Source organism: Rhinoderma darwinii, chromosome 1, assembly GCF_050947455.1.
Source record: "Rhinoderma darwinii isolate aRhiDar2 chromosome 1, aRhiDar2.hap1, whole genome shotgun sequence".
In the NCBI taxonomy this organism is placed as follows: Eukaryota; Metazoa; Chordata; class Amphibia; order Anura; family Rhinodermatidae; genus Rhinoderma; species Rhinoderma darwinii.
This window is the reverse complement of record NC_134687.1, coordinates 552,417,708-552,439,633: the sequence shown is the minus strand read 5'-3', so window position 1 is coordinate 552,439,633 and position 21,926 is coordinate 552,417,708. Positions and strand designations below refer to the sequence as shown.

General features: G+C 41.8%; 1 protein-coding gene across 1 annotated transcript in view; it reads right to left on the bottom strand.

Moving 5' to 3' along the window:
• MAP1B (microtubule associated protein 1B) overlaps nt 1-21,926 on the bottom strand; it is an 82,113-nt gene that overhangs the window by 50,548 nt on the left and 9,639 nt on the right. Inside the window, exon 2 of the mRNA XM_075838049.1 lies at nt 11,568-11,669. Within this exon, the coding sequence (XP_075694164.1) occupies nt 11,568-11,669 (102 nt within the window). The remainder of the gene's footprint in view (nt 1-11,567; nt 11,670-21,926) is intronic.

Sequence of the window (21,926 nt, the reverse complement as noted above, 5' to 3'; positions counted from 1 at the left end):
AACATTATGTTTTGGGGGTGTTTCTCTGCTAAGGGCACAGGACTACTTCACACATCAATGGGAGAATGGATGGAGCCATGTACCGTCAAATCCTGAATGACAATCTCCTTCCCTCCACCAGGACATAAAAAATGGCTCGTGGCTGGGTCTTCCAGCACGACAATGACCCGAAAAATACAACCAAGGCAACAAAGGAGTGGCTCAAAAAGAAGCACATTAAGGTCATGGAGTGGCCTAGCCAGTCTCCAGACCTTAATCTCATCGAAAACTTATGGAGGGAGCTGAAGATCCGAGTTGCCAAGCGACAGCCTCGAAATCTTAATGATTTACAGATGATCTGCAAAGAGGAGTGGGCCAAAATTCCATCTAACATGTGTGCAAACCTCATCATCAACTACAAAAAATGTCTGACTGCTGTGCTTGCCAACAAGGGTTTTGCCACCAAGTATTAAGTCTTGTTTGCCAAAGGGATCAAATACTTATTTCTCTGTGCACAATGCAAATAAATATATATAATTTTGACAATGTGATTTTCTGCTTTTTTTTTTAATATAATCTATCTCTCACTGGTAAAATTAACCTAGCCTAAAAATTCTAGACTGTTCATGTCTTTGACAGTGGGCAAACTTACAAAATCAGCAAGGGATCACATACTTATTTCCTTCACTGTAACTGGTATTGCCGCGTCCGTAAAAGTCCGAACTATCACAATATAGTGTTGTTTAACCCGCTGGGTGAATGCTGTAAAATAAATATATATATATATATATATATATATATATATATATATATATATAACACACAAATTGCTGGTTTTTGGTCACCTTAGCGCTCCAAAAAAAATGATCAAAAAGTTGCATATACCCTAAAATGGTATCAGTGAAAACTACAGCTCACCCCGCAAAACTTAAGCCCTCACATCGCTAAATTGATGGAAAACGAAAAAAGTTATTACTCTCAGAATATGGCGACACAAAAGTTTTTTTTAATTTTGCAAATGGTTTTATTTTTTTAAAAGTGGTAAAACATTAAACAAAATATATAAATTTGGTATCGCCGTAATCGTATCAACCTGTAGAATAAGGTGAATTTGTAGTTTTTACCGCCTGATGGACGCAGTAAAAACAAAACCCCCCAAAATATGACGTAATCGTTGTTTTTTTGCCCATTTCACTACACAAATAATTTTTTGCAGCTTCCCAGTACATTATGCAGTAGAATAAATGGTGCCATGAAAAACTACAACTTGTCTTGGAAAAAACAAGCCCTCGTATGGCGATATAGACGGAAAAATAAAAAAATTATAGATTTTGAAAGGTGGGGAGAAAAAAACAAAAGTGAAAATTTGAAAAAGGGCTGCGTCCTGAAGGGGTTAAATAGCTTTTGAGATAATTGTCCAATTACCTTTGGTCTCTTGAAAAAGAAGCAGCTACATATTAAAGAGCTGTAATTCCTAAACCCTTCCTCAAATTATCATGTGAATACCCTCAGATTAAGGCCCCATGCACACGACCGTAAAAACTCCCGTAATTACGGCCCGTAATTACGAGCCCTTAGACTTCTATTGGCCACGGTTACCTCCCCGTATGCTTACGGGAAGGTGCCCGTGCCGTTGAAAAAGATAGAACATGTCCTATTTCAGGCCGTAATTACGGCACGGGCAGCCCATAGAAGTCTATGGGGCTCCCGTAATTACGGGTGACTACATGTGTGCACCCGTAATTACGTGAGCGTTGCTAGGTGACCTCAGTAAATAGTCACTGTCCAGGGTGCTGAAAGAGTTAAACGATCGGCAGTAACTGTTTCAGCACCCTGGACAGTGGCTACCGATCAGAGTATAGATAAAGCTGTAAAAAAAAAAAAAAAAGACGTTCATACTTACCCAGAACTCCCTGCTTCTTCCTCCAGTCCGGCCTCCTGGGATGACATTACAGCCCATGTGACCGCTGCAGCCAATCACAGGTCAATCACAGGCTGCAGCGGTCACATGGACTGCCGCGTCATCCAGGGTGCTCGGACTGGATGTCAGGAGAGGGACGCGTCACCAAGACAACGGCCGGGTAAGTATGAATTTATTTTACTATTACTTCGGAAAGGGCTGTCCCTTCTCTCTATCCTGCACTGATAGAGAGAAGGGCTGCCGATTAGTGCAGTGCAATTTTGTAGCCAAAAACGTGCCCGGGTCCATAAATACTGGTGCAATACGGGTCGAATACGTGTGACCAAGGACCCGTATTTACGCCACTATTTACGGGTGGACAAAAACACGGTCGTGTGCATGAGGCCTAAAGCTGAGAGTTTGCACTTTAAGCAAATATTGAATATATAACTGTATATTCAATATGTTTTGTTAAACAGGTAAAATGCCAAAACTTGTGTCACTGTCCAAATAATTTGGGACCTAACTGTATATGCAACTCAGACTAATAGATGAAAACATCAGTGCCCTGGATGTGTGTCCCACAATGATCTGTGTTTCCCTACATAGCGATGCAAAAATGCCAGCATTCGATACCAGTGTCGGTCCAAATAAAGAATCTCTGGAACTTTTGGTACTGAAAATGCAAAACAATGTCACTTCTGTCTAGAAGCGTAACTTAATTCTCCTGGGCCCAGGTGCAACTGTTACTTCTGCCCCCCTATAGCTACACCCCTGCTTATGTCACTGATTTTATTTATGCTTCAGCATTGGACTCGGGATTGAAGCCATGTGCTGCACAGACTCTTAAGGCTATGTTCACACTGAGTTTTTTGATGAGTTTTTTGACGCGGAAACCGCGCCGCAAAACTCGTCAAAAACGGCCCGAAAATGCCTCCCATTGATATCAATGGGAGGCGGGGGCGGTTTTTCGCGGGAGAAAGAAGGGACATGCCCTATCTTCAGGCGTTTACACCACTGACCTCCCATTGACTTCAATGGGAGGCAGAGAAAGCAAATTTCGCTGCGTTTCATGCCCGCGGCGCAGGGAGAGGAAAATCTGCCTCAAACTTCCAAACTGAATTTTGAGGCAGAAATTCCACCTGCAAAAAACTCAGTGTGAACATAGTCTCAAATTTCTGCATTTCTCCATGTGTCAGAAATCCATATCGTAAATGGGCTGTGACAGGAGTGTCACATTTTATATACTCTTTTCAATTAATGTCTTTTTTTCTATAGTAACTGTATTTCCACCCTTCTTCTAAACACGATTTTGTGTAACACTACAAACCTCTGCAAGTTCCTCTAAACATTTTATGCTAAATATAAGACAAATGTGTGATATGATCACCGACGTTCATCACTGATGGAGACACTTAGCCCCGGCACTAAGTGTACAGCTAAAGAAACATAAATAATTAAAAAGAATTTACATTTTTAAAAGGTTATACATAATTAACGAGTCTCCATAATTCATTGCAAAAAATCTTTGTTGTGGGAACGAACATAAAGGAATATATTCCCAGATGTGAGGGGGCACAGTATACAATTACACTATAAAATGATGGCCTAATGGATTTTCTGTGTGTTTAATGATGTAATGTAGTTATTAGCGCCCTAAACCAGTGCTCCTCAGACTAAGAAGCTGGATCATTGGTGGGGTGTCCCCCTGCGGTTGGTAAGGCTCAGCCGAGGAGGCAGATTTGTCAGAGGTGATCATAAGCTCCACAATCCTTTCTATGGTTGCGCTAATCTCTGGTTTAGCAAGATAAATGATTCATGTTGTGCTTATTTTAAAGTTCTACTGGGTTCAGGAGACATATGTTAAGATAAAAATGTTGGCATGGACGATGACCAATGCTGAGGCCCAGATATCACTGTGTTCTGGCTGGTGAGGCCCCAGTAAAAAAAAGATACAGCAATAATAACCTGCACGGTACAATCTTATAGTTGGTTTCCTTAGCGTTAAATTCAATTTCTACACTAACCATCAGCTTTTACAGCCAAACCAGAAACTGCCATTAGCAATGATGTACGAAGCTGGGTGTACTCGCACTATTGCCATGGCACTAGTTTCCAGGGACACCAGCTCTGCATAATGTAATGAGAGGACTATTCTAAAATGCTGGCTGGATATTTAAGATAAAGGAACACTCCAGGAAAAACGGATACACTGTGTTATCCGTAGTGCAGGGCCTGAGTGAGTGGTGCATGGCTCAGGGATTCAAGGAACACCAAAGATATGTACCAGTACTGCACTGAGCTTAAGGGCATGTTCAGACGTGGCGGAATTCTGCAGACACTGTCCGCATCAATGCCACACATAATCCGCGTTGCAGATTCTGTTACGGATTTGGCAAAAATGTTAAGTAAAATGCTGTGGATTTGTAGTTACGGATTCAGGTTCGGATCACACCCTGCTCTCTTTCAAACATTCCCTCCCAGTCTGGGTATGGACCTCGACACACATAGGTACAGCCAGAATGATGAAATATCCTGTTCCTGAAAGCAATCCGCAACGCAACACACATTACATCTGCGGATTTCATTGCGTAATTTTGACACTCCATTGAAGTCAATGGAGAAATTCTGCAACAAGTACGCATCAAGTCCGCTACAGACAGTGTATGCTGCGGACAGAAAATTCCGCACCGCAGCCTATGATCCGCAGTGGAGTTTTCTGCAACGTCTGCACGAAGATAACTAAAAATGTGTGTAAACCAATGGACAAACTGTCTGCTGCGGATTTCCAATGCGGACTGTCCGCAACGGAATTCCACAGCAATTCCGCCACGTCTGAACGTGTCCTAAAGGGAACGTGTCATCAGAAAATGGTCTATTGTTTATATCAAGTTTTTATGTTAAACATATTTTGTTTTAAATGTTGGTGATGTATTCTTACATTTTCTATGTCATTGTTTAGATTAAAAAATAATCCTAAAATCGTGCAGTTTTCACTCTGGCCACTGAGCCTCACAATAGGCTGACACTTCCTGTTCTATAGAGATCACCTCTCAGTAGTCATCTCACAGGCAGGAATACAGTGAAAGGTATAGCCCCTATATACAGAGAACACGGGATCGACCATTGACAATAGTTGATGGACACAGCTCCCTCCTCCCCCTCCCTGCACAATGACATCTGCACAGGTCACCAAGCATGGCTAGAAAACTCTCCCATAGAAGTCAATGGGTCCCTCCTGTTCACAGGTTCCTATGGTCCATAAGACTGCTCTAAAGCACATCTCTAAATGCTGTTAACAGCAGTTCACACAAGATGACTGCCCCTCCTGTAAAGAACATAGAATAAATAGTCTACAATAAAAAAAATAAACACATATTAGAAAAATGATTAGGTTTTACTATCTGGTATTAAAGAGGAAAAAATATATAAATGATACATTCCTTTTGAAGGGGATGTCCAGGATTAGAAAAACATGGCTGCTTTCTTTAAAAAACAGCAGCACATCTGTCTCTGGTTTGTGTTTGGTATTAGAGCCAAGTACCATTGAAATGAATGGAGGCTGAACTGTAATACTACACACAAGCTGTTGACAGGTGTGGTGCTGTTTTTGGATGAAAGCAGCCATATTTTTCTAATCGTGGACAACCCTTTTAACTGTTTTTCCTAAAGTGTTTCTTTAGGAGCTTATTCACACAGCATACAAAAACCCTATACAGTGGCATATGGTGCCCCTGCGGACATGTGCCACCATATGGTACCTTCATAAGGCACTGTATCTCCTCTAGAAGCAATGATTCTAGGGGAGAATAATTTCCTAATAGAGCATGCAAGTATCATGGAATTTTAAGAATGGCGCAGTGATCGAGAACAAGCATTTAATAATGAGCTCGCTTGTCCGATCATCAGCCTGTGTAGAAGGACCTTTAGATCTCCAGAGAACCCTGCTGTGATCTACGTTTGGTTCAGTAGAAAAGCAGGGGGTCTGGGCATTGACACAGTTAGGGCATGACCAGACGTGGCGTATTTCTTCCGCCACTGTCCGCATCAATGGCGCACATAATCTGCATTGCAGATTCTGTTGCGGCTCTGCCTAAAATGGGCATTAAATTGATGCGGACTAGGCGTTGCGTATTGAGGTGAAAGTACTTCCCTTCTCTCTATCAGTGCAGGATAGAGAGAAGGGACAGCCCTTTCCCTAGTAAAAGAAATTCATACTTACCCGGCCGTTGTCTTGGTGACGCGTCCCTCTCTTGACATCCAGCCCGACCTCCCTGGATGACGCGGTAGTCCATGTGACCGCTGCAGCCTGTGATTGGCTGCAGCCGTCACTTGGACTGAAACGTCATCCCGGGAGGCCAGACTGGAGGAAGAAGCAGGGATTTCTCGGTAAGTAGGAACTTCTATTTTTTTTACAGGTTGATGTATATTGTGATCGGAAGTCACTGTCCAGGGTGCTGAAACAGTTACTGCCGATCGTTTAACTCTTTCAGCACCCTGGACAGTCACTATTTACTGACGTCGCCTATCAACGCTCCCGTAATTATGGGTGCACACATGTAGTCACCCGTAATTACGGGAGCCCCATTGACTTCTATGGGCCTGCCCGTGCCGTAATAATGGGCGTTTTTACGTTAGTGTGCATGGGGCCTCAGTCTGGCTGTAGACCTAGAAATACATAGGTCCAGCCAGAATGAAGAAATGTCATGTTCGTAAAACAAATACGCTACGCAACACACATAACATCTGCGGACGTCATTGCGGAATTTTGACTCTCCATTGAAGTCAATGGAGAAATTCCACAATGAGTCTGCAACAAGTCCGCTACACATCCGCAACAGCCAGTGTATGCTGCGGACATCAAATTCTGCACCGCAGCCTATGGTCCGCAGCGGAGTTTTCCTCAACGTGTAAATGAACCTCACTAAAAAGCTGTGGAAAGCAATGGAGAAACGTGTAATGGAGAGATTGAAGGCAGATTTTTATATGCAAAGTAAATTACAGTAAATGCAATATCACTAATAAGTTTAATTATTCTTAACCGTTTCCAAGGAGATTGGATTCTTTAATGTTGCTACCTGTCAACAACCCCAGCATAGATTTCCATAGTCAACATACAGCAGAAATATAGAAGAGTTATCAGTAAGTAATACACAATGCTAAATATTTTATTTGTAACTATAAAAGCACCAAATCTTTTTACCAATGCAGAAAATAATGGAAGACATTCACTATCATAAATAAAGGGATTTTATAACCCCAGCTCATATTGTAGGTCACCCCGTGTCAAGCTGATCGCTGGGATACTTGCTGCTCATCTTTTATCAGCAATAGGACTATTAAAGGACTACACAGAGCCCATTATAATCAATAGAAGGCCATTGTTTTCATGGGATGTCTGCAGTCCACTAGAGCCAGAAGTCTCTCGGTTTTACTTAAAAGATGTATGTTCCTGATAAGGGTTACCCTCCTTATTATCTCTACATGCCATCATCTGGCATTTAACAAAGAGGTTTGCTAAAGCAGACAACCCTTTCAAATACCTTAATAATGGAACATAATCTGAGTATTTAGCTCAGTAATGATTTCACGTGAAATCAGAAATTTGTATTAGCTGAATAAGGATTTGGCTCAAAGCCTAAATAAATATTTAGTGCGTTCCAAAATTTGCTAATACTATCTTCCTATTTCCGTAACACTGGAGTAAATTTATTAGTAAAAATAGGAGTATAATTTTATGCACTGTCGAGTTCTAATAGACAAGAGCACAGAGAATCAACACTAAGTCATACCCTGAAATTATACTCATATATTATTAGACAATCATAAAACTAACAAAGATCATGTCAACAGGCACTGACACGGTAAACAACACATTAAATACCGCAAGGCTGCATTCACAGCTGCGTCAGGGCTCCGTTCCACGTTCCGTCTGAGCTTTCCGTCAGAACGGAGCCCAGACTGACACAAACGGAAACCATAGGTTTCCGTTTCCATGACCATTGATTTCAATGGTGACATATCCGATGCAAATGGTTTCAGTTTGTCTCCATTGTGCAAGGGTTCCGTAGTTTTCACGGGATGAATAGCGTAGTGATTCCGTCAAAACAACGGAACCCTTGCACAACGGAGACAAGCGGAAACCATTTGCACTGGATCCATCACCATTGAAATTAATGGTGTAAGTCAGGGCTCCGTTCCGACGGAAAGCTCTGACGGAATGTCGGAACGGAGCCCTGACGCAGATGTGAATGCAGCCTAAATCTGGTGTGTGGCAGCTGCAGATGTGTATCAGATACTAGCTTTCATTTGTGTTGTTCTATAAACATAGTACAATACAGCTGCTTAGCATATTGCCTTCTAAAAGTCCATTTATACTGAGAGAGATTGCCAAAAAAGCAATACAGATATTATTAGCATATAAAATATATATATATGAATGTAGAAGAAACAAAATGGTGGAAGATTTAATAAGCAAAATATGCCATATTGAAAACATGGCGTGATAATGTGTGGGGGCACAAAGGGAACTGGGTGTGTATGGACAGGGATTGGACGGGGTTAGAGGCATGGCTTAAAATTTAACAAAAATTCCTGTGGCGCGCTTTCTGCGCCACATGAGTTGTCCCTCCTTACAATCATTGAAAGTTGGGAAGTATGTCATACCCTTATAATGATGAGATGACTCTACCAGGCTACATAGAGTGAGCTGCAGGTAACTGGAAGTGTCAGCTTGTTGTGTGTACTCCAGTACGTAGTATGGGAATAAGAATAGTCACATACTGCACAAAAAAAAACTACACAAAAAATGTTTAGAATAAAAACCTGATTTAAATAATGTCATTTTTTCTGATGAAATAATTCCTTTAAAACCTGTATAGATGAGAAGGCAATTTTGTAAACTATAAGCTTCATTTTTATCTTTTTGCTCGTCTACAGGAAGCAATTATCTATAGGAGAAAGAAAATTGCTCTGTGGAAATCTGCCCAAAGTTATTGAGAAATGTTATCAGATAAAACTGCTCATTTTCCATGTACATAATAATAAGGTCTTTATTGTAGGTGAGACTTAGCTCATGCAAATGTCAATTAGTATACCACATGCCTCCAATACTAAACATGGTTTTATATGCAATGCATTATTCTCATCTAACAAAAGGACTGTAGGATTAGTCACATTCAACAATGGATGACCTAATTCACATCAAACCTCAGATTTGTGTAGTAAATCTCACATATAATAAAAATAATTTGAAGATATTCCTGTATAGCCTTCTCCTTCCCAATCCGTCAGCCAACTTCTCTTGCCTCTAAACTAACAAGTAGCTAGAACTAAATTTAGAGAGTCCTCCGACCCCAATGACAAGTATTTTCTGTTTAACAATTTAGTGTTAACGAGGGGGGGGGGGGCAATTAGTCACCCTTGGATAACCCCATCTGCTTTTGGGTGGGGGGGGGTTGCAATAAATCTGCAGCACTGCCTAAAAATCTGTGATACGGGACCAAATTTCAATACTGAATATATTAGTCATTATTTAAAGAGGCTCTGTCACCAGATTCTGAAATCCCTATCTCCTATTGCATGTGATCGGCGCTGCAATGTAGATAACAGTAAAGTTTTTAGTTTTTTTTAAAAAACGTTCATTTTTGGCCAAGTTATGAGCTATTTTATATATATGCAAATGAGGTTTGAAATGGACAACTGGGCGTTTTTTTTCGTTATGTCCAACTGGGCGTGTTTTTAACTGGGCGTGTTTACGTGTATGACGCTGACCAGTCAGCGTCATACACTCATCGACATTAATTTACACAGCAGCGATGTGCAGCCACATAAACAGAGATTAACGTTAATCAAGTGTCCTGATGATGAATACACATGATCATCCAGCCTGGACGTCATGTGTATTCAGAATCCTGACACTTGTGACTCTTTTCTGTGAGATTCCAGCAAGCCACGCGTAATCTCGTGAGATTACGGAGGTAAACGAGATTTCGTTTCCCTTGCTGGAAATCTCAAAGAAAAAAGTCAGAAGTGTCAGGAATCTGAATACACATGACGTCCAGGCTGGATTTCATGTGTATTCATTATCAGGACACTTAATTAACGTTAATCTCTGTGTATGTGGCTGCACATCGCTGCTGTGTAAATGAATGGAGAGGCGTGTATGACGCTGACTGGTCACTGATTGGTCAGCGTCATACACGTAAACACGCCCAGTTAAAAACACAATACACGTCCAGTTGGACATAACGAAAAAAAAACGCCCAGTTGTCCATTTCAAATCTCATTTGCATATATATAAAATAGCTCATAACTTGGCCAAAAATGAACGTTTTTTTTTAAAAAAAACACGTTACTGTTATCTACATTGCAGCGCCGATCACATGCAATAGGAGATAGGGATTTGAGAATCTGGTGACAGAGCCTCTTTAAGCATATTTAACCTTTTTGGAATTGATTTCAGCAAAGTACTGAACGTTTAGATAACGTACTGTAGCACCTAGGAAACACCGCTGCTTAGGAGGCATTGTTCACACTAGTGCTGGGTAGCGCTCCTTTGGGATTCTGTTGCCTTTTTGCAGCAAGAATTGTGTAATCTGTTACTGCCATAAAAATAAATCCTGGTGGAAACCTGACGTGTCCATTTTAAGTCAATGGATTCTGTCAGGATTCATTGGGTCCCATTCGAAAACAGTATGTCAAAGATGTCATCACTCCATTAAGAATGGAAGACATGGCGCCAATGTGAACAGAGCCTAAGGCTTATTTAGGCTGGGTTAACACGACCTATTTTCAGGCGTAAACGAGGCGTATTATGACTTGATTTACGCCTGAAAATACGGCTCCAATACGTCGGAAAACATCTGCCTATTCATTTGAATGGGTTTGCCGACGTACTGTGCAGACGACCTGTAATTACGCGTCGTCGTTTGACAGCTGTCAAACCACGACGCGTAAAATGACTGCCTCGTCAAAGAAGTGCAGGGCACTTCTTTGGACGTAATTTGAGCCGTTTTTAATTGAATTCAATGAAGAACAGCTCTAAATTAGGGCCGTCAATGACGCCTCGCAAAATGCGAGGACGAGCAATTACGTCTGAAATGACGGAGCTGTTTTCTCCTGAAAACAGCTCCGTAATTTCAGACGTAAATGCAGTTTACTTGTGCACATACCCTTACACGTTGTGGTTTTGTGCAGCGTTTAATGAAAAACTGAACGAAAACAGTGCGTGTGAACGAGCACTTAGGGTATGTGCACACGATAACGTAAAATACGTCTGAAATTACGGAGCTGTTTTCAGGCTCGTACTCGCGTTTTGCGAGGCGTCAATTACGGACATAATTTGGAGCTGTTCTTCATTGGATTAAATGGAAAACGGCTCCAATTACGTCCCAAGAAGTGTCCTGCACTTCTTTGACGAGGCTGTCACTTTACGCGCCGTCTTTTGACAGCGACGCGTAAAATTACAGGTCGTCGGCACAGTACATCGGCAAACCCATTGAAATGAATGGGCAGATGTTTGCCGACGTATTGGAGCCGTGTTTTCAGGCGTAAATCGAGGCGTAAAACGCCTCGTTTACGCCTGAAAATAGGTTGTGTGAACCCAGCCATAGACTGCACAAAATCAGAAGAATGTTACATTTATATGTCTGTAATAATCATTCTCATTTTTGGATCAAACACTCACCTCTAACTTCTGGGGAGAATCTAGCTGAGTGACGGGATACAAATAGCTTTAGTTCTTGATCTAAGTTGCATTTGATGAGGTCTGTGTCCCATGATCGGATACCTGTAAAATAAATCACAATTATTATTTCAACGTTTTCAGTAAACTACTCTCATTGATGTATTACAGTAACGTGTTAAAAATGCAACAAATTATAACTCTTGTCCAAGATATATTGGTGAAATAAAGTATGAAAACTGTAATAACATAACAAAATATATTTTATGTAAAAAATCAATAAATTAGACAATTTCGGCAAAGAAAGACGGAGTAGCCCATTAAATGTCGAGTACAAGGTCAGATTTATCATTATACAGTACTAGCCCTGTGCTTACTAAGTATGTACAGATGTAGCAGAGCTGAGTGTGCCAATGCAGTACAGCTGATCTTGCCATTTGGCACCATGTGCCATGATATTTCAATGTGTTATCTATGAAAGGTATCAGGACACCCAGATGTGCGCATGGGTTGTGCCTCATGGCAGTGGAGGGGATATAGCACAGCGTCTGTAGTAAAGTACACATTTTCTGGCCCTTACCCACAGCCCTGGATATATAGATTTAGTGTGTAATTATGGTAACAGAATAAGTGTAGGGTGTAGATGATAGATACAGTGACTGGTACCTAGAGCATTGATATGGTAAAAGAACCAAGCATACTCCATAGATATAGGAATAAAAAACAGGAGCCTAGTGAATAGACACAATAACAGAACAAATCTCAGTTACATAGATATCGTACTCTTCTCACTGCAAATATTGGAAAATAATTAAACATTTGTATATACTTCTATTTGATTCTGCAAAGCAGTAAGTTATTACCCTTATCCACATTCAGTCTATATTGACATTGCTTCTGTTTAGTCAGTAGCTGAAATACTCATGGGACTGCATTCAATACATTGCTGTGTTACTAAGAAACCTGCATATTTCCCTGTGGGCTAAACTCTACTTCCAACACTGGTGTTCTGCCAGTATTCATGTGCCACTCTAGTAGGAATCCTAAATATATGTTACAGCAACAGACAAAACATGTCTACGTTCCACAATACAAACACTGAAAACATAAAGAAATATATTTCTGTTTAAGAAAAGAAAAATAATTTTTAAAAACGAGTGTCTATAACAACCAATCAAGGCTTGTATTGTCCATCTTTAAGGAAAGCTGAATCTAAGGCCTCGTCCACATCTGCGTTGGACCACTGTTAGGGCGGGTTCACACATAGCGGAATTTCACTTAAATTCCGCTGCGGACACTCCGCAGCGTTAATCCGCAGCGGAGCCGTTTCTCCATTGACTTTCACTTTAATTTAGCAGTGTTCGTTTACACGATGCGTACAATTCCGCTGCGGAGCATAGGCTGCGGAGCGGAATTTGGTGTCCGCAGCATGCTCTGTCTGTTGCGGAGCAGTGGCGGACTGGTTGCGGACTCATGGCGGAATTTCTCCATTGACTTCAATGGAGAGTCAAAATTCCGCAATGAAGTCCGCAGATCTTATGTGTGCTGCGGAGCGTATTGTTTTTACTACCATGACATTTCTTCATTCTGGCTGGACCTATGTATTTCTAGGTCTACAGCCAGACTGAGGAAGTCAATGGGGCTCCCGTAATGACGGGAGCGTTGCTAGGAGACGTCTGTAAATAGTCACTGTCCAGGGTGCTGAAAGAGTTACGCGATCGGCAGTAACTGTTTCTGCACCCGGGACAGTGACTACCGATCTCAATATACATGTATCTGTAAAAAAAAATATAAGTTCATACTTACCGAGAACTCCCTGCGTCTGTCTCCAGTCCGGCCTCCCAGGATGACGTTTCAGTGTAAGTGACGGCTGCAGCCAATCACAGGCCAAGCACAGGCTGCAGCGGTCACATGGACTGGAGCGTCATCCAGGGAGGTCGGGCCGGATGCCGAAAGAGGGACGCGTCACCAAGACAACGGGCGGTAAGTATGAATTTCTTTGACTTTCACTAGGGAAAGTGCTGTCCCTTCTCTCTATCCTGCACTGAATAGGGAGAAGAGAAGCACTTTTCCTGCAGTCCGCAGCGGCCAGTCCGCATCAATTTTCTGCACATTTTGTGCAGATCCGCTGCAGAATCTGCAACGCAGATTCTGTGCGGCATTGATGCGGACAGTTGCGGAGGAATTCCGCCATGTGTGGTCATGCCCTTAGATGAAATTACCAGAAACAATAGAACCGCATGAGGCGCTATTGCTTCTGGTAAAACCATATACACCCCAACGGAAATGTATTAGAGCTAATTGTTTTTTTTCTGTAAGGGCATGACCACACATGGCGGAATTCCTCCGCAACTGTCCGCATCAATGCCGCACAGAATCTGCGTTGCAGATTCTGCAGCGGATCTGCACAAAATGTGCAGAAAATTGATGCGGACTGGCCGCTGCGGACTGCAGGAAAAGTGCTTCTCTTCTCCCTATTCAGTGCAGGATAGAGAGAAGGGACAGCACTTTCCCTAGTGAAAGTCAAAGAAATTCATACTTACCGCCCGTTGTCTTGGTGACGCGTCCCTCTTTCGGCATCCGGCCCGACCTCCCTGGATGACGCTCCAGTCCATGTGACCGCTGCAGCCTGTGCTTGGCCTGTGATTGGCTGCAGCCGTCACTTACACTGAAACGTCATCCTGGGAGGCCGGACTGGAGACAGACGCAGGGAGTTCTCGGTAAGTATGAACTTATATGTTTTTTTACAGATACATGTATATTGAGATCGGTAGTCACTGTCCCGGGTGCAGAAACAGTTACTGCCGATCGCGTAACTCTTTCAGCACCCTGGACAGTGACTATTTACAGACGTCTCCTAGCAACGCTCCCGTCATTACGGGAGCCCCATTGACTTCCTCAGTCTGGCTGTAGACCTAGAAATACATAGGTCCAGCCAGAATGAAGAAATGTCATGGTAGTAAAAACAATACGCTCCGCAGCACACATAAGATCTGCGGACTTCATTGCGGAATTTTGACTCTCCATTGAAGTCAATGGAGAAATTCCGCCATGAGTCCGCAACCAGTCCGCCACTGCTCCGCAACAGACAGAGCATGCTGCGGACACCAAATTCCGCTCCGCAGCCTATGCTCCGCAGCGGAATTGTACGCATCGTGTAAACGAACACTGCTAAATTAAAGTGAAAGTCAATGGAGAAACGGCTCCGCTGCGGATTAACGCTGCGGAGTGTCCGCAGCGGAATTTAAGTGAAATTCCGCTATGTGTGAACCCGCCCTAAGACTACTTTTTCCTCATATGACTTCAATTTCAAACAAGAAAGGCTTCAAAGCAAAATTAATATGACATTTCCGCCCCTGTTTTGTCTTGTGAAATAGGAATTGTCTTTGCCCGGCGTGTGGGTAAAGTCCATTGAGATGTCTTTAGCAACCTATTAAGCTAGCTTATAGAAAAAGTTTGACAGAGGCAAGAAAAGTCACTCCCTGGTGTCTGTGATAGGTTAAAAGGACACTAAAGGTGAAATATATATACAGTACTGTGCAAACGTTTTAGGCAGTTGTGGAAAAATGCTGCAAAGTAAGAATGCTTTCAAAAATAGAAATGTTGAAAGTGTTTTGTTTATCAATTAACAAAATGCAAAGTGAATGAACAGAAGAGAAATCTAAATCAAATCAACATTTGGTGTGACCACCCTTTTCCTTCAAAACAGCATCTGGTCTTATAGGTACACTTTGAAGGAACTCGGCAGGGAGGTTGTTCCAAACATCTTGGAAAACTAAGCACAGATCTTCTGTGGATGTAGGCTTCCTCAAATCCTTCTGTCTCTTCATGTAATCCCAGACAGACTCAATGATGTTGAGATGAGGGCTCTGTGGGGGCTCTGTGCAGGGCTCCTTGTGATTCTTTACACTGAAGATAGTTCTTAATGACATTGTCTGTATGTTCAAGGTCATTGTCCTGCTGCAGAATACATTTTGGGCCAATCAGATGTCTCCCTGATGGTATTGCATGATGGATAACTATCTGCCTCTATTTCTCAGCATTGAGGGCACCATTAATCTTGACCATATCCATTTTCTGAAATGCAGCCTCAAACTTGCAAGGAATCTTCACCATGCTCCACTGTTGCCTGCAGACACTCATTATTATACTGCTCTCCAGCCTTTCAGTTACAGCCAAATATTTCAAAGGTTGACTCATCAGTCCAGAGCACCTGCTTCAATTTTTCTGCACCCCAAATGCTATGTTCTTGTGCATAGTTGAGCCGCTTGGCCTTGTCTCCACGTCAAATGTATGGCTTTTTGACCACAATTCTTTCATGAAGACCAATTCTGTACCTGGGTCCCACTGGTTTCTGCCAGTTCTGAGCAGATGGCACTGCTGGACATCTTCCGATTTCGAAGGGAAGTAAGCATGATGTGTCTTTGATCTGCTGTACTGTTTCCCTGGCCGACCACTGCGTTTACAGTACCCAACATTGTCCGTTTCTTTGTTCTTCTCCAAAAGCGCTTGAAGAGCACATCTTGAAACCCCAGTCTGCTTTGAAATCTTTGCCTGGGAGAGACCCTGCTCATGCCGTATAACTACCTTGTGTCTTGTTGTGGTGCTCAGTTTTGCCATGGTGGACCTGTGACATGAAACTGTCTTATACCACCTCACCCTTGTAGCAGAGTTTGGCTGTTCCTCATCCAGTTTAAGCCTCTTACACAGCTGTTTCTGTTACAGTTAATGACTTTGTTTCAACCTACATATGAAAATGATGATTATCATCACGTGTTTGGTATAATTGGTTAATTTGATTTAGATTTCTCCTCTGTTAATTCAGTTTAAATTTTGTTAATTGATAAAAAAAAAAAAACTATTAACCCTTCTATTTTTGAAAGCATTCTTACTTTGCAGCATTTTTCCAGAACTGCCTAAAACTTTTGCACTGTGCTGTATTGCTTTATCTCTCTCTCTCTCTCTCTCTCTCTCTCTCTCTCTCTCTCTCTCTCTCTCTCTCTCTCTCTATATATATATATATATATACACAAATAAAAAATAGAAACAACATTGACGACTATATCTTCTTTCCTGATCTCTTCTCTTGAAAAAAGCATCAATATGTTTCCTAGGAGATGTTGACATGATTAAGAAACCAAAATAATTAGATAAAGTGCAATAAAGACACTATAGAAGAGCATTTGTCTTAACAAAAGTCCTGCAGCTGTCCTCATCTGTCAAGATGTTGCGCATTCTAATCAGCTTTTTCTTAGCTTGGTTATAACCAACATTGCCACTATTAGGGCATGACCAGACGTGGCGGAATTGCTTTGGAAATCCGCAGCATACACGTTTCTCCATTGCCTTCCCCAGCTTTGTAGTTGGGTTCATTTACACGTTGCAGACAATTCCGCTGCGGAGCATAGGCTGCGGTGCAGAATTTGGTGTCCGCAGCATACACTGACTGTTGCGGACGTGTAGCGGACTTGTTGCGGACTCATTGCGGAATTTCTCCATTGACTTAAATCGAGAGTCAAAATTCCGCAATGAAGTCCGCAGATGTTATGTGTGCTGCGGAGCGTATTGGTTTTACTAACATGATAGTTCTTCATTCTGGCTGGACCTATGTATTTCGGGAGCGTTGCTAGGCGACATCAGTAAATAGTCACTTTACAGGGTGCTGAAAGAGTTAAACGATCGGCAGTAACTGTTTCAGCACCCTGGACAGTGACTTCCGATCACAATATACATCAACCTGTAAAAAAAATAGAAGTTCCTACTTACCGAGAACTCCCTGCTTCTTCCTCCAGTCCGGTCTCCCGGGATGACGTTTCAGTCCAAGTGACGGATGCAGCCAATCACAGGCTGCAGCGGTTACATGGACTGCCGCGTCATACAGGGAAGTCGGGCTGGATGTCAAGAGAGGGACGCGTCACCAAGGCAACGGCCGGGTAAGTATGAATTTATTTTTCTTTTACTAGGGAAAGGGCTGTCCCTTCTCTCTATCCTGCCCTCTTCCCCTCAATACGCAACGGCAGGTCCGCATCAATTTAATGCCCATTTTAGGCAAAGCCGCAACAGAATCTGCAACGCAGATTCTGTGCGGCATTGATGCGGACAGTGTATGCAGAACTCCGCCACGTCTGGGCATACCCTTAGGGTATGTGAAAAGGCGGCTCCAATATGTCGGCAAACATCTGCCCATTGCTTGCAATGGGTCTTACGATGTTCTGTGCAGACGAGCTGTCATTTTACACTTCGCTGTCAAAAGACGGCGCGTAAAATTATGCCCGCGTCAAAGACGTGCAGGATACTTCTTGGGATGTAATTGGAGCCGTTTTTCATTGACTCCAATGAAAACCAGCTCCAATTACGTCCGTAAAAGACGCAGCGAAAAAACGCGTGCACTTGTAAAAACGTCTGAAATTCTGGAGCTTTATTCTCCTGAAAACAGCTCCGTAATTTCAGACGTATTTGGCGTTGTCATGTGCACATACCCTTAGGGCCGTAAATGCCCGAAAAACGGCCAAAAAATCGGAAGCAGCACGCCTCCAAACATCTGCCCATTGATTTCAATGGGAAAAACGGCATTCTGTTCCGACGGAGCGTTTTTCGCGGCGTTTTTTTACGCGTAAAATAAAACGGCCGCGAAAAAGAAGTGCAGGACACTTCTTGAGACGTTTTTGGAGCCGTTTTCCATAGACTCTATTGAAAAAAGCTCAAAAAACGGCCGAAAAAACGCAGCGAAAATCGCGAGTGGCACAAAAAACGTCTGAAAACCAGGAGCTGTTTTCCCTTGAAAACAGCTCCATATTTTGAGACGTTTTGACTCACGTGTGAACACACACCCTTAGAGTTCTGTGTACTTATACAGTGGTAAAGATGGTGTTTGCATGAAATGTTCTGCCATAATGTTCACACGACAGCGCAAAATACGTCTGAAATGACGGAGCTGTTTTCAGGAGAAAACAGCTCCGGAATTTCAGACGTTATTGCATGTACTCGCGTTTTTCGCGGCGTCTTTTACGGACGTAACTGGAGCTGTTCTTCATTGGAGTCAATGAAAAACGGCTCCAAATACGTCCCAAGAAGTGTCCTGCACTTCTTTGACGCGGGCATAATTTTACGCGCCGTCTTTTGACAGCGACGCGTAAAATTACACCTCGTCTGCACAGAACATCGTAAAACCCATTGCAGGCAATGGGCAGATATTTGCAGACGTATTGGAGCCGTCTTTTCAGGCGTAATTCGAGGCGTAAAACGCCTCCATGATGTCTGAAAATAGGTCGTGTGCACATACCCTAACAGTGTTCAGTTGATTGAAAAGGGTAATCCATTTTCACAAAGCCTTTTTCTTAGAATAGACCCTTGATGATAAACTAATCTTAGCTTTCCGTTGCTAGGACCCCAGCGATCTGCTGTAATCTGTGTTCAAGAAGTGTTAAATTTCCCAACAGCGCCACAGCAGGGGAAATAGAACATGACATAGTTCCTATTCGAATCAATGGGCTGTCTTTGTAATGCATGGACATCTTGGGTCCTCCAGAAAGATAGAAAAACTCTTTGAACTTTTCTGCTAAGGCTTATAGAGCTCAATACTGAATGGTAGAAACCGCCATCTATTAACTAACGTATTTGAAAAAAGTTGTTTCTAAACCTACCTTTGAGACGGCAATATACATAAACAGAATAGTAATAATAATAATAACCTGAAGTGCTTAACCCCTTCCCGATATCCGCCGTATATATACCGCGCACGTCGGGTGAAGGATTATGGAGCGGGTTCATGGACTGAGCCTACTCCATAGAACGAGCGTGTCAGCTGTGTGTTACAGCCGACACTTCCAGGCAACAAGCGGAATCCCGCTAGTTTAACTAATTAAATGCTGCGGTCAATAGCGACCGCAGCATTATAATGACTAAAAACAGGGGGGGCGCGACCCCCTGTAAGGTTCCGATGCCCCCCTCCCACGGCACGATCAGGTGGTGGCATTGGTTGGCGTGGCAGCTTGGGGGCCTGAATAAGACAAGTGGAAAAAAAGTAAAACAGTAAAATAATGTTTTTTTTAATAAAACTTCAGAATTGCTGTTTTGTGGTCACTTCATCAACCCCAAAAAAATTATTGAAAAGTCTCATGTACCCCAAAATGCTACCAAATAGAAACTACAGCTCGCACCGCAGAAAAAGCCCTCAGACCGCTAAATTGATGGAAAAAGCAAAAAGTTAAGGCTCTTATATGGCAAAAAAACACTCAAATTTTATTTTTAACAATCAGTTTTTTCCTTGCAAGAGTAGTAAAACATTAAAAAAAACTATATAAATGTGATATCGCTGTAATCGTATTATTGACCTGCAGAATAGAGTTAACATGCCGTTTTTACCGCACAGTAGAGATCCGTAAAAACAAAACCACCCAAAAGGTTGAAGAATTGCTGTTTTTTTCCTATTCCACCACACAATTTTTTTTGTTTATAATTTTCCACTACATTTTATGGTACAATAAATGGTGCAATGAAAATCTAAAGTTAGTCCCGCAAAAAACAAGCCCTCATACGTCAATATTGATGGAAAAATAAAAAAGTTACGGCTTTTGGAAGGTGGGGAGAAAAAACCCCGAAAGTGAATATCCAAAAAATGGCTGCTTCGGGAAGGGGTTAATATTACACAAAGGGACTGGAAAATATATTTGGGATTAAACAATCCTTAGCTTCACAAGGGTATTCTAAGGAAGTATGCGTATGGTTAACCTCATGGATAGAATATAAGCAGATTTTTTTTCTTCCCTCTTGAATTTCTAATTGAAACAAACATGAGCCTGAAGATAGTTGCTTCCTATGTGCTCATGTATTGTTGAGCTTGTTTGGCTTTATCCCATTTGGTAGGTTAGTTGTAGGAACGTATTCAAAGATCGGACATATTTCATTGAGGTTGGAATTTGATGCTAGTGTGGGCTGCATACATAACAATGATCAAACATTTCCATTACATGCAGACTATGGAAAGCATGGCTTATGATTTTAATTCTGTGACTAATAGAACGTGATGTCACAACATCTTAACTTTTAATTGCAGTTACAAAAGATCCATCTGAGATACAAAATGACGACCTTTTACAAGAAATTACAAGTCATTTTTACTGTTCCATTTAATGAAGCGTTGTCATATTTCTTGATATGCTTTCATGACTACTTTCTTATCGGCGACTAACAAGCCTGCAATCTTTCATTTGTGCTATCTCGAATGGCTGCTAAGAATTAAATGAAATGAACATAGGAATCAAACATGGATGTACAGTGTTAGATGGAAAAATCAATGGACATAATGAGCTATTAGCTCCATGTAGTGATGTCAGGCTGCATTTAGAAATATAAGACATAGAGAAGTAGACACAAGATATAGACTCATTACATGGGAGAAAAACACAGGAACGGCATATATATTCATTCATATCTGTTCATTCATTTGTAAATTTATAATAAACTGGAGCAATTTACTATTTTATTTAATTTATTGTATGGCCAAAGCTCGACTTAGACTTTTATCTAGCGACATTGTCGTGGCAGGTGGGCTCGCACATTTTGATCAAACTGAGCGCTAAGAACCTCACATTTATTAACATAATAACTATAGCAGTAATGCAATAAAAATAATAAAAATGTATAATAAACAATAAGTCTGTATATATATATATATCTTAGCGCCTGCGGTGTGCATCTGCATTTTCTTGTTACTGGTAATACATTAGTCACGGCAGATTAGCACCTGCATATCTATTTCATGTTTTAGGAGGAGCTGACCAACTCTTTTTGTTTGTAGTATTTGCATGGGGGCGGTGACTGCTTCCATTTTGGTTGTGCTCTCCACCGACCTGTCCTGGGTTGTTTTTAATTAGAACAGAATATATTTGGTTCCTACCTGGCCTGAGCTCACTATGGGCTCAGCCCAAGAGAGAGAGAGGTAAGGCGCCAAAATAGGGATACAATGTTTAGTGTAGGGACCCCCTGATAGAGGTCGCCTTGTTGTGGCAGGTGGACTCGCACATTTTGATCAAACTGAGTGCTAAGAACCTCACATTTATTAACATAATAGCTATAGCAGAAATGCAATAAAAATGCATAATAAACAATAAGTGTGTATATATATATCTTAGCACCTGCGGTGTGCATCTGCATTTTTTTGTTACTTATATATATATATATATAGTACTGTGCAAAAGTTTTAGGCAGTTGTGGAAAAATGCTGCAAAGTAAAAATAGTAAGGGTATGTTCACAAGCAGTTTTTTCAGGCGTATTTCGGGGCGTTTATGCCTCGAAAAACGCCTGAAAAAACGGAAGCTGAACGCCTGCAAACATCTGCCCATTGAAATCAATGGGAAAAA